This window comes from Monomorium pharaonis, chromosome 2 (genome assembly GCF_013373865.1).
Source record: "Monomorium pharaonis isolate MP-MQ-018 chromosome 2, ASM1337386v2, whole genome shotgun sequence".
Lineage (NCBI taxonomy): Eukaryota > Metazoa > Arthropoda > Insecta > Hymenoptera > Formicidae > Monomorium > Monomorium pharaonis.
In genome coordinates this window covers 33690051-33708827 of record NC_050468.1, presented here as the reverse complement: position 1 = coordinate 33708827, position 18777 = coordinate 33690051, and the positions used below count along the sequence as shown (strand labels likewise).

The following is an 18777-nucleotide window of genomic DNA, read 5'->3' as shown; positions in this document are numbered from 1 at the left end:
TTGAAAATAAAATTTAAACGAAAAATAAACATTTTTGTGATGAATAAATAATTTATGAATATCAAAAGTATAGTATTTTATATTACTAAATATTTCCAAGTCCTATTTTTGTATTTTGTAACCAATTGCGAAATGGAAATGATATTTTTGGGAAATATTCAACGACCTCACGTAATTCGGGTCAATGGCATTATGCAGGAATGATTCACGGACTGGATCAGACGTATGACTAACGATTGCGTATTAGATATCTGTCGGATATAAATATGTCGGTATTTGGCCAGTCGGTAAGCGAATCCTTTACGTCAGCATCATTAACATTTTCTTTTTTTCTGCGCGAAACGTTTTTTTTTTCCACTTTTATCTGCAAGTCCCAAGGGAAATTGCGTTGCGTAAATACGTGTAAATAATTTATCGGTACTGGAGAGAAATAGCGAAACGCCAGTGTTATAATTTATATCTGGCTCGCGCGCGAGAACCGCGAGATAATTAATGTCTCATTCCTGCTTAACCCTTTCGCTCTCAGCTTATTCCCACTGTTTCGTACTAAAAACGTTCACGCATCCACAATTGAGAGTGAATTTCACGTAACAAAATTATACACTTGTACACCGAGCACTGCGAATCTAAAAGAATTAATAATCTTAAAATTAATATAAAAATTAATCACAAAAAAAATGATCTTGCAACTTCAAAATTATACGGGTGTACAAATGAGTTAAGAAAAATAATTAGCAAATACTGTGCTACGTATACGTATTGCACCTAATAAATCTAGCTGAGAAAAGCAGAATGTTCAAGTTCTATATGTGACAGCCAAAATTCTAGCAGATATAAAAATTGGAGATACATTTTGGTTGTGATACCAAGAAATCTGTCTATATTAGGAAAACAATTTTTTGGATGATTAAATTGAAAATTAATAATAAATGTTTATGCGATGTGAGAAGTGTGTCGACAAACAAAAGATTTGAGCGCGTGAACAGTCGCATTCCGATCTCTTGTTTTTACATGTTTCGTGATCGGCGGGTGACAGCGAGAAAGTGAGTTCGCGCTCTTGAACTTGAAAGATTCGTAATGACAGGTTGGCACGGGCTGGCCTCTTGCCCGAGAAAGCGAGCGTCGTCGAGAGAACGCGCGACGGTCCCGCTTTCCTTCTCGCGCGTGTCCCTCACGCGCATTTGACACGGTAGACTCCTTACGGACGACTTTGTCATGCTCAATAAATTCATACAAGTAGACGGGATCAAAGATTACAGGCTCGAAGCTGTCACGTCTGTCTGTCATTCTTAATTAATTGATACACGCGTCTCAATATCTTAATTTTATGTCACGCATGTTTTGATACAGTTATTTTTTAACAGAATATTTTCTAAACGAAGTTTTTCACCTATTTCTATCGATAAAAATGCTAGTGTAATTTTAAATTTATTTTTAAAATTGGTAAAGTAACGTTTAATACTTCTCATAAAGAAAATTTTTTCCATTTGATTGTTATGAATTTAAAATAAATTTCTTCGGCGAAAAATTAATATTATCATATCAGTTTTGTAATATTATACTTTGTCTTGTTGACATTGAAAGGATTATTAATTTTAATATTGTTGTAAATTTAAGCAAGCAACTTATTATCCGCAGCAGAACTTCTCTTTTTAGCGTATGACTTTGTTCATCACAACTCTTTAACGTGTCGTACAAGAAAAGGACAGGCAACATGTAATTAATTACAAACTCGCTTAATTAAATAGGGACCTCCTGAGGCAGCTTAGCAAATATTACCTTGTATAACTTTTTAAATTGTATAATTGTAGAATAAGAAAACTTTATAAAACTTTTTTTAGATAAATATATTTTATGAGAAATTATTTTATGTAAAAAAATTTAAATTAAAAAATATATGCTTGCTCATTAATCCATTTGCAAGTAACAATGAAAACAATAATAAGTTGAACACCAGACTGTGTATTTGTGTAATTAATATATACAATCATGAGAAGAAAAATGTTACTTTTTATAGCGAATCTAGATATTTGATAAAATTTCAGTATGAATTATTAAATATATATTTTTAGTTCCACTAGTATTAAATATGTATTTTTAGTATCTATGAGCCGATACAGATTATCTGGCTTGAAATGTTATAAATTGAAACTTTCTACAATTAATATATTAAATTAAGTTGTCAATTTATAATTACAATGCTACAAGCTTAAAAAGCAATAAAAAATTATTATGAAAAATATTACTTTAGCCAGGGTATGTGATTTAATTAAGCAAAATATTCGCTATGATTGAAACGTAACATTTTTTTCTTATGATTATATATTAATAAAGAAAAGTTACTTATTAAAATTATTTAGGAATATTTTTAACAATAAGAGATTTTATTTAAAGTATTTCTAAAATACTTTTTTAAGATTTCTGAATGAACTCGACTTTTAATAATAATACTAAACTTTGGAAAGTATGAAAATAATTAATATTATGTGTACAAGATAACTTAATTATTAATTTTGCACTCGTTCATACATTATGAATCTTTTAACATGAAACGCGTCATATTAGCGGCAGTTTAAAACCTTAGATTGAAATCGATCAATTTCTGGTTCCTGTTCCGTCTTCTTGCTTTCAGTCGGCAAGTAATTAGAAGTTGAACCTAATTAGGGTGATAGAACGCGTGACTTATGGAAAAAAATCGGCAGCGCGCGTCGGTGGGAATTATTATGACGGTTATTAGTCCGGCGTGAGGCTAATTTATGAGAGCCATTAGAAACGAACGCCTGATTAAAACTCACACCGATACTTATGTTCCGCCCGGAAAGAATTGCCGTATCTACCTCGTATTGCGCAAACGTATAAAATATCCTTTTCGTGCCTCGGAAGAAGTCCAGTTAATTCCGAATGGTGGGACGCGGAGTGGTGTAATGAAAGGATAAACGCGGTGCGAGGAACTAATTTAATCAACGGTGGATGTGTTTCTCCTTTCGCCTTCCCTCTTTCTGGAGAAACTTTTTTCGTAGCCTCTTACCTTCGCCGCGTTCGAATCTTAATAATAGATTTTTCAATAAATTCAGAGTTAAACTTTCTAAATGAAATATTTTCTCAAACATTAATTACATATTTGGATTTAAATTCTTGTTAAATTTCATCATACTTTCGAAGAGAACAAAAAAAAAATTGAATTCAACCTCGAACGAAGAATTTATCATTAAGATTTTATGCGGGGAACGTAGGACTCTCTATATATCTCACATCGCACACTGGATGGAGGAACACCGCCATTTCCAACACGCGAAAGATCCAACTGATTCTCCCCAGACGAACGAATGCGAGTTACCGTGAAATGAAGAGGTGAGACTCCGCGGGGCGCGGAGGTGCGTGAGGACGCGGGTTTCGCGGCGAGGGGACGAAGGAAGAATCCGTGGAAGAATTGATGCTGCACGAGAGATATATCTCCGTGAGAAAAGTTCGGCACTCCACCACCGAGCGCATGCATCGCGTTCCTTATTAAGCGGACAGCGCGAGAGCCGTGGAGTGGCGGAGGGGAAGGAGGAGGACTTTGCGGTTTTCGCGCGAGAGAGTATTCAACCGAAAATGGCATTGACGCCCCGATGCCGCGGAGGCGGCGGCGGCGGCGTCGGCGAAAACCTTTCTGAGGAGTTGGCGACCGAGGATGGGGGGACCAACGGGAGCAATTTTGAGCCCCTGAGCGACTCCTGCGGCGAGAGCGATATGGAGGGCCTCGACCTTTCCCTTTTCGAGCCGCAGGTCGACACCGCTTCCTGGTGCGACAGCCGCATCCACGCTGGAACTCTTCACATTTTGGTCCATTACTGCGGTAAGCTGTGCCTGCACGATATAATATGTATAATGTATTTTACATATATATATATATATATATATCTCCCTTTTCGCTTTCCATTCGCAGTAGTTATCTATCAGTCTAGAACGATTACGATTCTCGATGCGTAAAATGGCTTCTGACCATTTCCTTTTGGCTCTGAGCCGACTCTCCGTTTACTACGGATTCCCGTGATTTATATTTTATTCTTGTCAATTTTTTATAGTGTATTTCATTCTGAAAAACAAACTATCTTCCTTTTTCATTTCTTTTGCGATTATAGATTCTGTTTTTTTCCTAGGCGACGCAAGATTTGAAGGATCCCTAAATTTTATTTGCAAATAGATTTTTTTTTTCAAGATCAACGCTGTTGCTTTTCTTCGGATCAGAAACTTGCGTGGCGGGATTCAGAGATCGGGCGCTAAAAAACGAAAGAGACGAATGCAGAAACGTCGCGCATTATTACATTCGTTCCGGCTGACGTAACAAATGCGCGCGATCTTTCAGGATTTACGTCGTTGCTCGGCAGCGTCTTGCCGTGAACTCGTATGTTGCCGTGAACTTGTGTTCGTGCAGGACATAAAGACGGTCGTCATTTAAACGCGTACTTAACACGTGTCCGTCTCTTCGTTCTTTCCCCTTTCTCTGTCTCTCTCTCTCTCTCTCTCTCTCTCTCTCTCTCTTCCTTTTTGGAGTCCGGATACGGTATTAAAGCGATATCTCGGCGCCACCTTGAGTAGCTTGAGACAGGATCCTGACCAACACGTGGCGTGTGCGAGAAGAAAGAGCGATGCACTTGCGCCATTATTCCATAGCCATAGGCCAATTGCCAATTGCTATCCCCCTCGGATAATTGCTATTAACATACAATACGACTTGCTCAGCGCACGCGTCGAAAGGGATATCCTCGCTCGTGATTTACCGTCGTGAATTTATCCCCGCGGCCATGATTACAAGCGACTGTACACCGTTAACTTTCCATGACTATTTTAGACCACGAATATGAAAAAGAATAAATTTTATAAACAGCTTCCTCAAAAATAGCCATCTATTTTGTCTAAAAGGATTTTATTTCGTTAAACTTGTCATTTATAATTGGATTATTTCCGTATATTGATAATAAGTTAGTTACACACTAAAAAATTTAATGTAATTAAATCTTTTTTGACGGTTTATGCCAAATCACGAAAGTGCCTGTGGAATTATGTGGGAGAGTTCGTGCCATTCACTTTCGATGATGCGTTGAAATAAGAACTCGTTCATTACGCATCGTACAGAGAATGAACCGTATAAATTCGCCTTAACCACGCAATTGCGCGCGTGGGTGCGGGACCGCGAAATGAAACGACCGTCGTGCTTTTCTGCGGATTTGCTCGGTAGGCGACTTCACCTTGACGCTGGATATGCATCTTGACGCCACGTCCCGAAGGTAATTGAGTAATTTAATCAAGGCGGATTGCAGTGAATCGGATAACGTATGCGCTGTACGGGATTATTAAGTCAATAATATTAACTCGTTCATGCGAAAAGACAGCCGAGGGTCGTCCTTTTGTATTCCTTGGCAAAACCGCGAGACAAATTCTACATGACTGTTCGTAATTTTCAAACGTTTGTGGAAAGTATAATACGATAAAATATAAGGATAACTTATAGGCTTACTGTTCATATAGATTTCTTAACGAATTAACTTTTGTTAAAGAAAGATTATTTATCATAATCAATCTTTACTTCTTTCATTAATATCCTAATAATACAATTTTCCAATTATTACAAAGTTACAGTACAGTAAAATGACAGTATAATAAAATACAGTTTTAACATAAAATGATATGAATGTATCTGTAACTGTTACAAAATAATGATAATATAAAATGACATCGTTATTCAACACAAAACGAATTCTGCCCCACCCAATCGTTATTGTCTGTACTTTAATGTGCAATTTAATTCTTTGCGTGGGTGAAAACGATGGAATGAAACGCCTGTCAAGATTTTTTCAGCTTTCGGAATTTACTTTGACGCATGTCAGATACGCATTCTAATAGTACATCGTAGAAATAATTGGAAGTAATTTAATCGAGGGAGGATAATCATATATCGTGGATATGCACGTGGACAATAGCATTATCAAGATGATATTATTAACTTATTTGTGTGAAAAGTCGTGTTATGCCATCTTTCATCTGACCTCCTTTACATCCAATTGTTAGTAATTTTTTATATATTTATACACAAAAAAGAAATGTAATATAGCCAATAACATATGTGATTGTGGGCTGCCAACTACATAAAATATTCAATACAATAATATTTGCTATTAATGCAAGTACAATGTTGATACTGCAATAACATATATTATTGTATTGAGTATATCTGTAATTGGCAGCCCGCAATAACATATCTATCTTATTGAATATATTATTTTTTTTTAGTGTATGCATTTATAGTGTTATATTTACGCACATTTAATATTTTTTAAAAAAAGAAATAGTAAGAGAAAGAGAGAGAGAGAGAGAACTGCAACATTTAAACACATATATATTAAAATTACTAATCTCCTCTTGATTGATATTGATATTGCAAGATTAGCTATTTATATAAATTAGCATTCTGGGACAATGCATGTATGCTGATAATAGCTAATTGGCCTTGTAACAGATAATTCTGTCGTTAGAGTTTTTATCGATATACACATTTACTTATTAATTGTAAGATGAAATTTGATTACGGTAACGTAATCTTGACATTTTGATGTTTATAATTTTTTAACTGCTGTTATCTCGATTTTCCTTTTGGTATATGTATGCGCGTGTTCAGTCAGGTGTATAACGCATTTTATTCGCCGCGTATATGCGAACGCTTTTTATTCGGATTAGACGGCTGCCGACCGCCGAGTGAAACCGCCTGTCAAGATTTTCTGGGGGATTTTGCCGAGTTGTGAATTTTACTACGGCGTGTCCCAGATGACACGCACCTTGACGTCGTGTCATAAAGATAATTGGGTGCATAGCATTATTAACTGGTATGCCGAGCGAACGCGCCCGTCGCGCGTCAACGTGAATGGGTGCTGAATGTTAACCCGCAGTTGCGTGCGGAATCTATATCGAAGAGCCGAAGATGAAAATAAGCGTGCATCCGCGTGAAATACTATCACACATCGCGCTCCTCTTATACCGGCGAACCCGTTTAAATAAAGTTGGTGATTTTACGGTCCTGAATAATTAGCAATTAATTTTGAAACGAAAATATATCGTATCTCCGATAGAAAAGGGAATCGCGATGACTTTTTCAGAAATCACAATTCGAAAAGGGAAGCTAGGAATTAGCATTTTCATTTTTGAGGCGCGGGGGAATACGTGACGCACATCTAGCCGCGCGTTGCATTATCCAATCCATCACACTTTACAGATGATCCGCAAGCGAGGATGAGCGACGCGCCGCGCCACGTTCTTTCCGGCGTGCGCAAATTGCTGATTATTAATCTAACGACGCGCTTATCTTTTCCCTGAGAGGCGCGCGAGAGGCCCGACGTGCGTGTTCGCCGCACTTAAACAGAAAATCGTCGCTCGCGGCGCGCGGTACAGACGCAACGTAGACGCAGCAGAGAAGGGCGGGAGCGAGATGCGTACCGGGGCCCTTCGACTTCTCTGCCTCTGGGCGACCACAGCCTCGGGAGCGGGCGGGCGGACAAGCAAGGCAGGGAGAGGAAACTGTTGCGAGATCGATTCGCAGCGGAGACCAATTAAATCGTGATCCACCGCGCGCGGACTTAAGATCCTGCCCGTAGATATCATCTCTCCCTCCTCGTCGTCGCAATAAATCGATGTAGGTAAATGAGTCGCGGCAAGGCGTTTCTACCGCGGGCTGTCTTCCGTCCTGCTTTCCTCCTCGTTCCATTACCCACTTGCTTGCTCTTCCTAGTTGTGAGGATCGATGCTAGGACTGACCACGTTCCCGCTGCCCGTCGACGTAAACACGGTGTTGCTGCTCCGAGAGTCTCCGTCTCCTCCTCGCGCCGTATCTTCGAGCGCGGGCACGAAGACGCGGACGCGCTGAGACCCGCTCGCCTTACCTGACTCCAGGCTGATTCTCACGTGGGAAGAGCCCTTCGCGAGCTCACTCTGCGTCACGTATTGATGCGAGGCAATCGTTATCGGTCGCTTCCTACGATTTGTTCCTCGAACCTATCGATTCGCCTTACATTCTCGGGATGGACGATGGATTTATGGGGCTTTTGTGTTAAGGCAAGAAATTGAAGGGAGAGGGACATAATAATCATCAGACGATGCACAGAAAAAAGCAAGTGTCAAATTAACTTTTATATATTTATATGAACGCATTCATCGTTTTATATACATGTACGAAACAATATATAATCTTCTTAGAAGAATTTGAAAATCTTGAATTTCAACAATATTGTAGTCTTATTTCTATACTATAATTGTTATTTCAAGAATATAATTATTTTGCTAATTTTATTCTAAGAAAATTATAATCTTTGATTTGAACGTACAGTATTTTCTATTCAACATTTTTTCGTTTCCATTCAAGAAAATTATTCTTAAATTACAAGAATATCATTTTTTTGATTAAACTATATAAAATCTTAAAACAAATCTTTATTCAAGTAAATTTTTTTGATTTAACGCAATATAATCTTATTTCAAGATTTTCATTTTGAAACTAAAGGTATTGTCAAAATAACAATGTCTTTTTTTCCTGTGTACGAAAAAAGAGAATCGTTAAATCTAAAATGGCTAATATTTTGCTCTTTCTTGTATATAAATTATTTAACACAGATTAACCATCTTGATTTCACGTAGAAAAAACTTATCAAGTATTTATGAAACTTTTTAAATTTACTTAATTAATAAAATAGTGTTTATAAACTATTTGAAGATTAGTAAGTGTGGACCTGAAATAAACTGTTTGCTATAGAGAAATGAATTTTGGAGGAACCTGTATATCCACAAGAGTTCTGTAACTTGGATTTTTTGTATTTGGTTTTAAATGTCGAGGTACCATTTATGTCCGTTGCATTTATTTTCGATTTACGTTTGTGATTTTACAAGCCTTTCCAATCCTTTGTATGATTTAATGAAATTGTGCTTTCCGTGTTATAATTCAATGCAGTGTTCGAAAACTGAAAGGGAAGTTGAGGAAAAGGTCGTTTTGCGCGGCCGACCGGATAAATGAGAGAACGTCGCGGCGTCCGATTGACTGCACCAATTCCATTAGTCCAGCTTGCAGTAGGCTGTTTCCGCGAGGTGCGCGTGTATTGAGCTATTGTGAGCGCCACGTCCGTGTGTATCCATGCCGAAGAGTGCTTCTTGTTATAAGTCACGTCGGTATCCAATGAGAAGATCATCAGTGGAATCACTCATGCGGACAATTAAAAATATCGATACCGATGCTTATCGCGGCGCAATCAATTGATATATCTTGATCAGTCAGGCGTGATGTTCGGATATATATATCATCTTTATCATCTTCCGTTTCAAATTTTTCGACATTGTCAAAAAAAAAAAAAAAATTAAATCTGTCTAACGTATCGCCGACATGGACGATAAGTGTGTTACATATTGGTAATTCGCGCGATACTAACAATTAATGTAATTTAAAATCGATACACTTTGATGATTACTTTCAATCATTTATAGAAAGCAAATTATATATTCTATCATCAGTAGGATTACTACATTTTGTATTAATCTGGAACGTCCTTCATCGAACCGATCTCGTTTACGGTCTACTAAATATCGCGATAAAATTGCTTCTTGCAATTGCAACCAGTTTAAATGGAAATTGAACTGTGAACAGATGGATATTGGAAATTTCATGGATCAATATGGTTTTATTCTTTGAGATATTTCCAGGATATCCGTTACCGAGTTATCTAAAACCTAACAATATATCCGAATTAATCTGATGACCTAGATACTCAGACGTTTGTAATATTCTTTAGTGTTTTTAGATTATTATAATATGGATAGACTAATTCTTGATTAGTTACCAACATATAATTTGATTTTTTTATTACAGGTCTTATCGTATTCACTTGTTTTTAAAATGATTGCAAATATTTACATATTTAATTGTAAAAATCTATTTTTTAATTTAATTTTTAATATAACTTGTTAAAAATATAATTTTTATTATAATTATAAAAAAATACTTATAAATGTTTATAACAATTTTTAAAATATATTTTGTGTGTGTGTGTGTGTGTGTGTGAGAGAGAGAGAGAGAAAATACAGTTATTTAAAAACTGTGCAAATAAAGAGTTTAATAAATTACGGAGCAGTACAAAGTTTACATATCCTATTGTATAAATGATTGTGTAAATGACCTACCTCCTTATTGGTTCCACAGCAAAACTTATTCCGCTATCCGCATATTCTGTTGTAGATGCAACGAGTTCTCTTTTTCTCTCAATGGAAGTGTCAACGGCAGTTGTATTGATATCCGTTGTCTTTTATTTATTTAAATGCCTGTTTATCTAATCAAACAAACATTCTTACCATACGTTAAAAAAATTTTTTTTACGTGACTTAATGATTTATAATCCTTGATTATTTTACAATTCTTACGAACAGTTAATTATAAGGTTTATATTATAGAAGTATTATAGATTTTATGTAAATTTTAATTCATAGTTTGTTATTATTAAGATAAAATTTTATAAAATTTGGAAAAAGACGTAATTCTTGTCACTTTAAAAACTTATGTCTGACTATATTTTTGAAATTTTATAACTGACAAGATAATCTACAAATTTTTATTTCTTAAATGTAAATACGAAAGTGATTTTCGGTCAAAATAGAACGACTTGGTGCAAATCCATGACAGAAATTAATTATACGAAATGAACGCGTCGCATTTGCCGATGTCGGTTCCATTAAAACCAGGAAATTGTTCCGAGTTCGACATTCCGATTACGCCAGATGTTTTGACTGCTGTGTAGCAACACGGTAGTGAATCTCGCTTATAACCAGCAACCCTTTCTCATATCTGCTGTTAATCGGTGCGTCAATTGATTGAGATAATTGTCCTGAAATACTCGTAGAAATGTTGAATATGCATTGATCCTTATCAGTATGTTAATTAATTTTTCTATTAATATATATTTTTTAATTTTTCTGTTAGTAATGATACAATTATCGTTGTATCATTAACTACTCAAATTACGGTAACCGTGATTGATTTTTGTGCAAAAATTGTAAGCAGTGGCTCACGCGAGCACAGTCTGTGCAACATTACCAAGACAAGTTATGAAGATAGAGTGAGGATGAAACTCCGTAGGGAAAGTATGCGTGAGGTATCTTAATTAAAATGAAGAAATAGTGTAGTCATCATGACCGCACCTGGGTGATTAAGAATTAAGATCTGCCATTAAATCATGATTTTTAAATATTCCCTCTCTCTTTCTCTAAATGATTTCATATTTGTACATATTTCTTAACTCATAATATAATTTTCTTAATTATATCGATAATTTTTACGCTTTTAGAGCGTTTTGTGAAGAAGCAGGAGCAAAAAGCGAAAGCAATTCCCGCGGTCACTTGACACATTAAATTATTCCGCTCGCGATAGAAATCGCGGTTGAGAGGTAATTGAATTAACCGATTGTCAGATGTTATACGGTAATGATACCATTTCTTATTGACTCCGGGTACGCGCGCGATCAATTTGCGGATCGTAATGCACACGCACACGACATATTTGCCGCAGCTACGTGGTTTGTCACTGTGCAATCGAAACGTCATTCGTCACGACCACCATTCGCAAATTGGTGCATTTGCGACTCGCGCGGCTCTATATATATAGATACCCCGTGTAGAATCGCGTCGCACGCTCCACATATTTCAATTTTCTATAAAAGTCGGAAAACAATTCGCTCTGACCTGATTGGATTTAATCAATTTGACTCGCGTGCACTTTCGAGCGACATGACGGCGACGACGTGCTCAAGAAGATTTCCGAGTAATCGCAACAATTGGGACTGTCAATTAAAGGAATTGTGCCAGTTTGTCGTCGGCTCGAAATGCGAGATACCGTGAGAGAGAGAGAGAGAGAGAGAGGCGGAGTCATTCGAAGTTTACTAACAGAATTAGTATTTCCCGGTCTAGACTACCGCGAATTCTGAGCCGCGACGCAGTCGGCGTGGAATTAAGTTTCTTGATAAGAGATCGGATAGGGAGAGGCAGCACTATGTCGAGTCAATTCCGGCTTTACCTTCATTTTTACGCCGGGTAAGAGAGTTACGCAAATCAACGAAAACTCAAAGGATTCAAAGAAGTTGAACTAATATGTTTTAAGAGATGATTAAGAAAGATAAGAGGTAAGAAATTCAGACGCTCTTTGTGGAAATTTTTCTGATTTGTAAGGATAATCACTGCATAGGTTATTAAAAAGATTATTCATAATTAGGTTATCCCAAACATTTTTGTCTGCAGTATTAAATATAACTTATTTATGGCATTTAGCTCTATGTTTATATGTTTTGATATATCAAACTTATTGAAAACTTTCAAAATTTTTCTCCTTGAAAAAATCGAATAAATAACTTTCGTATAAATTCAAATAAAATGATATATTCTATACTTTTTAATATAATTACATGTTATGATACTTTCTTTATTGTAATTATGTTCCTTATAGTATAATATGTTGATTGATAGAAGAGAGATCTGGTCTAGTTGCAATTGAGGGATGAGTGGTTTGATATCGAATCCTTCAGAGAAACGGATCGAGAAGAAGAAAGTGCAGATGATCGAAGAAAAGGTGGCCTTTTGAAAGCGATAGACACCTTTGTGAACGGCTCAGAAGACCTTCTATTCGAAGCGACTTCTGTGGTACGAGGCGACAGATGAAATCTGTCTTCTTGGCTCGCCTCCGTCTGGCATGGACATAGTTTATAGGCTGATAAACCGATAATTCATCTGAAAGGTTCAAAGGAAATAAAGCCAGAAGCCAATCCATTCATAAGAGCTATGTACCTTCGCCATTGAGAGCAATGTTGCTCTGATATTTTGAATCGTTATTTCTCTAAAGAAGTCCTTTAATTATCGATTTATCGGATCGCCATACTTCTGTTCTAAGAATTTCCTTGTTGAAATTACAATGTTATTTATTGAGATTGCTGTGTTATAAATACATAATTTAATGTATACTTTATGAAAACTAACAATCAGTTGAAAATAAAATAATATTAAATTGCGATGAAAGTTTTTTTACACTTTTTTTATTTATATAAGTATTGTAAACTTGTATAAGTATAAGTAATAAGACATTTCAGTAATTTTTGATTTTTTTAAAATGAAAAGCATTAGTTACTAGGATTTTTAATAAATTTTTATGAATAATATTTTTAAAAATGTAATGAAATAATTGAGTTACACAATTACAGAGTTATGAAAAATACATTTATATTACATTTAGAATTCCGTTACTACATTGATCTTTGTGATAAAATTGAAAAATCTCAATATATTAATTGTAAAACGATTTTCGCGGATTTCGTGCGTTACAGCTGATTACGTTGCATATAATATTACGCAAATAGGGTTGTAGCCCGACTATTGAAACAAACACGTCATAATCTCATTGTCGGATAATATGTAGCAATTTACACGTTGTACGCTCTCGAATACTCGGCCGTCTGCCCAATTACTTAATGATTGTAATCCTGCACGAAGCTTACAGCACGTTAAGTCGTTGGCGTCGTTATCGTCGATATTTTCATTTGATGGCGCGTGCTCGCGTGCATTGTGCTTATTAATTGACACTCTGTAAGACGGAGCATCGCGATTGTGTATGTACGCGTGCGTATCTTCTTGTGAGAGAAGCGCGGAAAATCGCGACATAGCCGAAGACGACGATTACGAAGAGAGAGAGAGAGGAAAGAGAGAGAAAGAGAGAGCGGGGGAGGAAAGCTCCCTCGCGGTAGAGAACGGATCGCGATAAAATCGTCGGTAATGAAGTATCCGAGCCTGATGTGAGCCTAATGAGGACCGCGGAGAAGGTAATCTCGGGTTGAGATAGAAACGCGAGTCTGCCCGCGATACGCGTCTCTGTTCTCTCGGAAGAGAGAAGACATGTCCCTGCTTTCGTCGGTTGGAGGACTGGAGGAGGACTTTTCACCTGTCATCCCTTTGTCTTTCCTTAACTTTCTCTCTCTCTCTCTCTCTCTCGTAACGCGAGGGTTACGGTTGTCGTCTCCCTTACAAACGACAGTTGCAACGTGCTCCGCAAGCTAAAAGTTTTACATAATATTGCTTGCGAAAGCGCGCGTGGCTTGGATTTTCTTTCCTCGGGTAAAATTGACGATCGTCGCTAAATTTTCAAAGAGTTGTAATCGAGTTTTCTGATACTTTAGTTCCGCAACACGTCGCAATTAATTATGCCATTCGCAACACCCACTTGACATTCTTTGTTTTTCTCTCCCTCGAGGTTTCCATCTGGTGTCTTGCGACATCGCGTCGAGAGGTCAGAGCACTCTTCCTCCCTCTCGCTCTCTTCCCCTTTCGAAGATACTTGACTCCCACCTCTCGTATCTTTGCGCATTCGTCGTCCCATCATGCAAATGCGATTAGTCGCGCGCGTGAGACTGCATGCCGTCCCCCGAAAAAAGTCCCAAGAAATCCAATTCCCTTCCGATAAGGGAATTCAGCGTCATTAGACAGACGATAAAATCGTGTGCGATCGCGTCGACGTTCTCTTAATTTATTCAGTGGATTTAATTAGTCCGCGGGATAAGCACCGTCTACTTCCTAGTCGTGACACGCGCGACCATCCCTGAATGCCGCTCCTCTTCCGTAACTCTTGCACGTGAGGACGGGTGGCTTTATCTCGAGAGTGACGAGCCCGGAGGAGGCCGTACCTCCTCCCGTCCTAGCATCATCCCTCATCTGTTTTCGTGTCTCCGTGCAAATATGACTGTGAGCGTAGAGACGTGCGCGCATTCGAGTGTGCGTGCAGTGGCCTTTCAGCCGGATGTGGAATATTAACGAACGAGCGAGAGTCAAGCGCAAAATTAAGCGGTTTACACTTTTCGCGTCGGGTAGGTAGTTGCGTAGTTGGAGATTTGTTCTGCTCTTGAAATTAAAACGCTTCCAAGGACAACGACAAGTATGACGAATAAGTGAAAACGAGCAACGAAGAGCAAGAATTAGTAGGGTAGAAACTCGATATGTTATTAAAATAAAAGTCAACACGCAAATGCGATGATTTGAACGAAACCTCAATATTTTAGCAAGACTTTGATGAATCCATGAATAATTTAGAGCTTTATTTATTTTGTAGGACACGTGCAATAAAGTAAATGTTCCAATGACTGAACAATATTTTTCTATCCGGAAAGTTATTATTATTAATGTATTTTTACAATATTAAAATTTAATCGTAATTTTTAAATACTTAAAAATATTTATAAGAGATTGTTTTAAATTTGTAAAAATAATTAACGTTCAAAAACAGTAAGTTTGTTACACAAATTAGAGTTTATTTTTTTATGATCTTAAGAGTATCTTTGCCAAGATAATCACCATAGAGCATGCAAGAGCATACATCAAATGAAGATCACGAGTTTCAGTCATGAAGGATCGAGAGAGAAATTTAGGACAAGCATTTTAGGACATTAGAGAGAAACGTTTTAGATTGTCCGAAGTTTAATTTGTTCAGATATTTAATAAATTTTTATTATTTTTAGAATAATTTAAAAATATATTTTAATCAAATTTGTTTGTTAATAATAATGTTTTACATTTAAGTTAATTATGTAATTATATTATTTTATATCCTGAATCTTTACGAAAATTTAATAATCTAGTTCTGCATTATTAGTTTCTGCATGTCCGGTTATCAAGACATTTACTTTAATTGACACAAATATGCACATTATTACTTATTACATAATAATGCCTTTTTATGCCAAATTTTATGCAAAAATCTTTATTCTGAAGATCGTACGAACGTGTGCACGATGCGTATGCATAATTTTACATTCCTCTTGTGTGAATTTTTCCACGCGTTTATAGAAGGTTATAGAAAGTGCCGTGATCTTCTTTCCCGAAAAGAACGAAATGGGAACGTCGAATATGACGCAACCCCATTCAAAATAGACGGATTGGAATAGAATACGCAGAGAAATTGGGATTTATTGCCAGGGAGTCCCTTTCTCGGAAGTCCCGCGGGAATTCCGTTGCGTGCATTGCACACACACACACCAGAGGAAAAAAATTCGAAGAAACGCCACGTGCTGCGAGAAGAAAGGCAGAATCTGATTTGAGGACAGGCGATGGCGGAATATTTCCGATTTTATTATAATACACGATGTTCCATTTTTCCGCGGAGAAGTGGTTGACTTCGCCACTGTTGGCTACGCGGTATCTGCTCGCACCCGATTTCTCTCGGGAGTTTCGACTCGGCGTTCGACTATTCGACGTGGCTGGCTGGTTATGCAGATGCGAAGACCTCAAGAGTCGACGTAGAAATATCGATGGAACAATACTGTGACAAAGCGTCGAAGTAAAAATCTTGAGGATCAAGTACTTGCACACGGAGAGTGTAACTATAAAACTCTGGCCTCGCTGGCAAAACGCTAGCTTGCGCCGCTAATGCGTAAGATTTATAGGATGAATATCTGACGTACTTAATTGAGTATATTTACTTATTAACATAAGAAAGGTTTTCCATTAGTGTTTTAAGAAAAATAATTACCGTAGCTGAATTAATCTACAAGGCGTTATTTTAACATGATAGCATAAGATACTCAGTTGATGGTATTTCGTTAAATATACATTGAATTGCACTTTTTAGTAAATTTTACTAAAAAACAGTAAAATTCCTCGAGATCACACATTATCCTACAATTACCAAATATTGAAGGTAAATTTTAAGAAAAAATTCTCTCCGTGTAGAAATTATTTGAGACATTAAAAATATAAAAATAATAACGACATTTATTTTTCAGCGTCAAACATAAAAGATTTTTTTTAATGCTGACATTTGATTTTGCTAAACATTATGACATCCACAATATATCGATCGCGATTTTTGGCTATAAAGTTAACAAAGCTCTAGTCGATATTGGTAACGCGCTATCGTAACATTCCGCAATGTAGAGATGAACGAACTCGTGTCTTCCGGTTACATTGGGACGAACATAAAAGTCAAAAGCGACGTCGTCGTATTGATTTTACAAGGCTAGTTCCCCCAAACAAAAAGGTAGAGCAGCTATACGTAATGTTTTATCGATCTTATGGTCTATCCGCCATTACCATTTATCGATAGGAAAATGAATAAAAGATTCCGGACACGGTCGTATGCCCGAGTTCGGTTCGGTATCTTGGAGCACGTATATCAATGTATAAATATTATTTCGTGTTGTTCGTATTTATGGCCACCATAAATATATTTAAATACATTAAGGCGATGCATTATAACGTTACTCTGTCGACGAAGACGTCAACCGGAAAATCTTCTAGAAAGCATCTTATCATATGTCGAAAGAATCATTCTTCGACTCGATGAATCGAGACACAGTTATAAGACACGTTCGAAGATTGTAAGAAAACTTGATGATTTAATATATAGTTTCTCGCCATGATATTGCAGTCAAATTAATTGATTTGGTAACATTAATATTATCCTATTTAGGCTGCTGTTGCTGTAGATGATGTAAAAAATAGATGTAAATATCAATATTTCATACATTAGTAATTAAATAATTTATTGGAAAGATCATTAGTTTGAATATACATATATAACGTTGTCAACATGTTAAATAACGATGTACCAATTACAAGGTTTTAAATAGTATCTAGGCTGTATAAAACTGTTGCATTAAATTGTTTTTGTATTTATTTTTGTTAAATATTGTATTTAAAGTTCACAGTTGCTTGGTTGTTACATGGCGGATTTAAACAATCAAAAATCATAATCACATTGGTTTAACTCTTATTAATATTATTGAAGAACTCTAATAAACATATTTAAAAAATTATTTAAAAATAATATTTTTATTGTAAAAGAAAATGTAAATGTGAATTGAGCTTATACATATAGATTATTTCAATAGAGAAAACAGTGGTATTTAATTTTTTAATACACGTAGCAGATTAAAATATTATCTTTTCACTCTTTTATTGAATTAAAATAACACCGTGAGAGAAGTTTTTCACATGAATTTTGTACGTGATACAGAAAATTCACAGAGAGAACTCTTTGCTACTTGTTAGAACGGTTAGATGTTTCTCTTGCCGAGTGTCTCTTTGTGTCCATCTTTGATTCTATTTCTAGATGTGCAGCTACGTCCTTGGTTTCTCTTCGTCATTTTCTTTTTCTTCCTTGCTCAGTTACCTGGTGTCTCGTGAATTTCGTTATCTTCTGCTTCTTCTTCCCTTGCGATATATAATTCGTTTCACAGGAACTATCTCAAAGTTTGCGGAACTTCTAATATATGTAGTCATCAACGTCGTCGTCGTCGTCGTCGTCATTTCTGAGAGAAACTTTGTACCATGTGATTCTATGTCATAGTCGATAATATCAAATTCTTGTATAAAACATTATTACGAAATAGCGATAAAGGTTATCAAACGTTTTATTTTATTTTATCAAATTTTAATAGATCAATTTTGTTAAAAATTATATACAGTTAGTTACTTAAAAGTTAATAAAAATTAGAATATGATATCATGTTGCGCTATGAACCGACAAATTCGATAATAATGAATTATGCACATGAATTATATGATTACACATTAATTTAATTAATTAATATTATATAATGGTACATAGCTATTCTGTTGCAATTTTGAATTATTTAATAATAATAAGTTTAACAATTTATTTCTGTTAATATCTATAAATTGTTTATCTCAAATATCACTTGTTTGTTAATTAATTGTTAATTAGGTAACAAACACTGTATAGAT

At 36.1% G+C, this 18777-nt stretch overlaps 1 protein-coding gene across 5 annotated transcripts in view; it reads left to right on the top strand.

The window, feature by feature from the left end:
* The window catches only part of LOC105834665 (ras GTPase-activating protein raskol), a 313516-nt gene that overhangs the window by 110694 nt on the left and 184045 nt on the right, over positions 1–18777 (top strand). For 4 of the 5 annotated variants that reach the window (XM_036282613.1, XM_036282612.1, XM_036282611.1 and 1 more), the window contains exon 2: positions 3319–3838. The exons of the other annotated variant lie outside the window; for it this stretch is intronic. In XM_036282613.1, the coding sequence (XP_036138506.1) occupies positions 3595–3838 (244 nt within the window). In that variant the 5' untranslated portion in view covers positions 3319–3594. The remainder of the gene's footprint in view (positions 1–3318; positions 3839–18777) is intronic. 5 annotated transcript variants of the gene reach the window in all.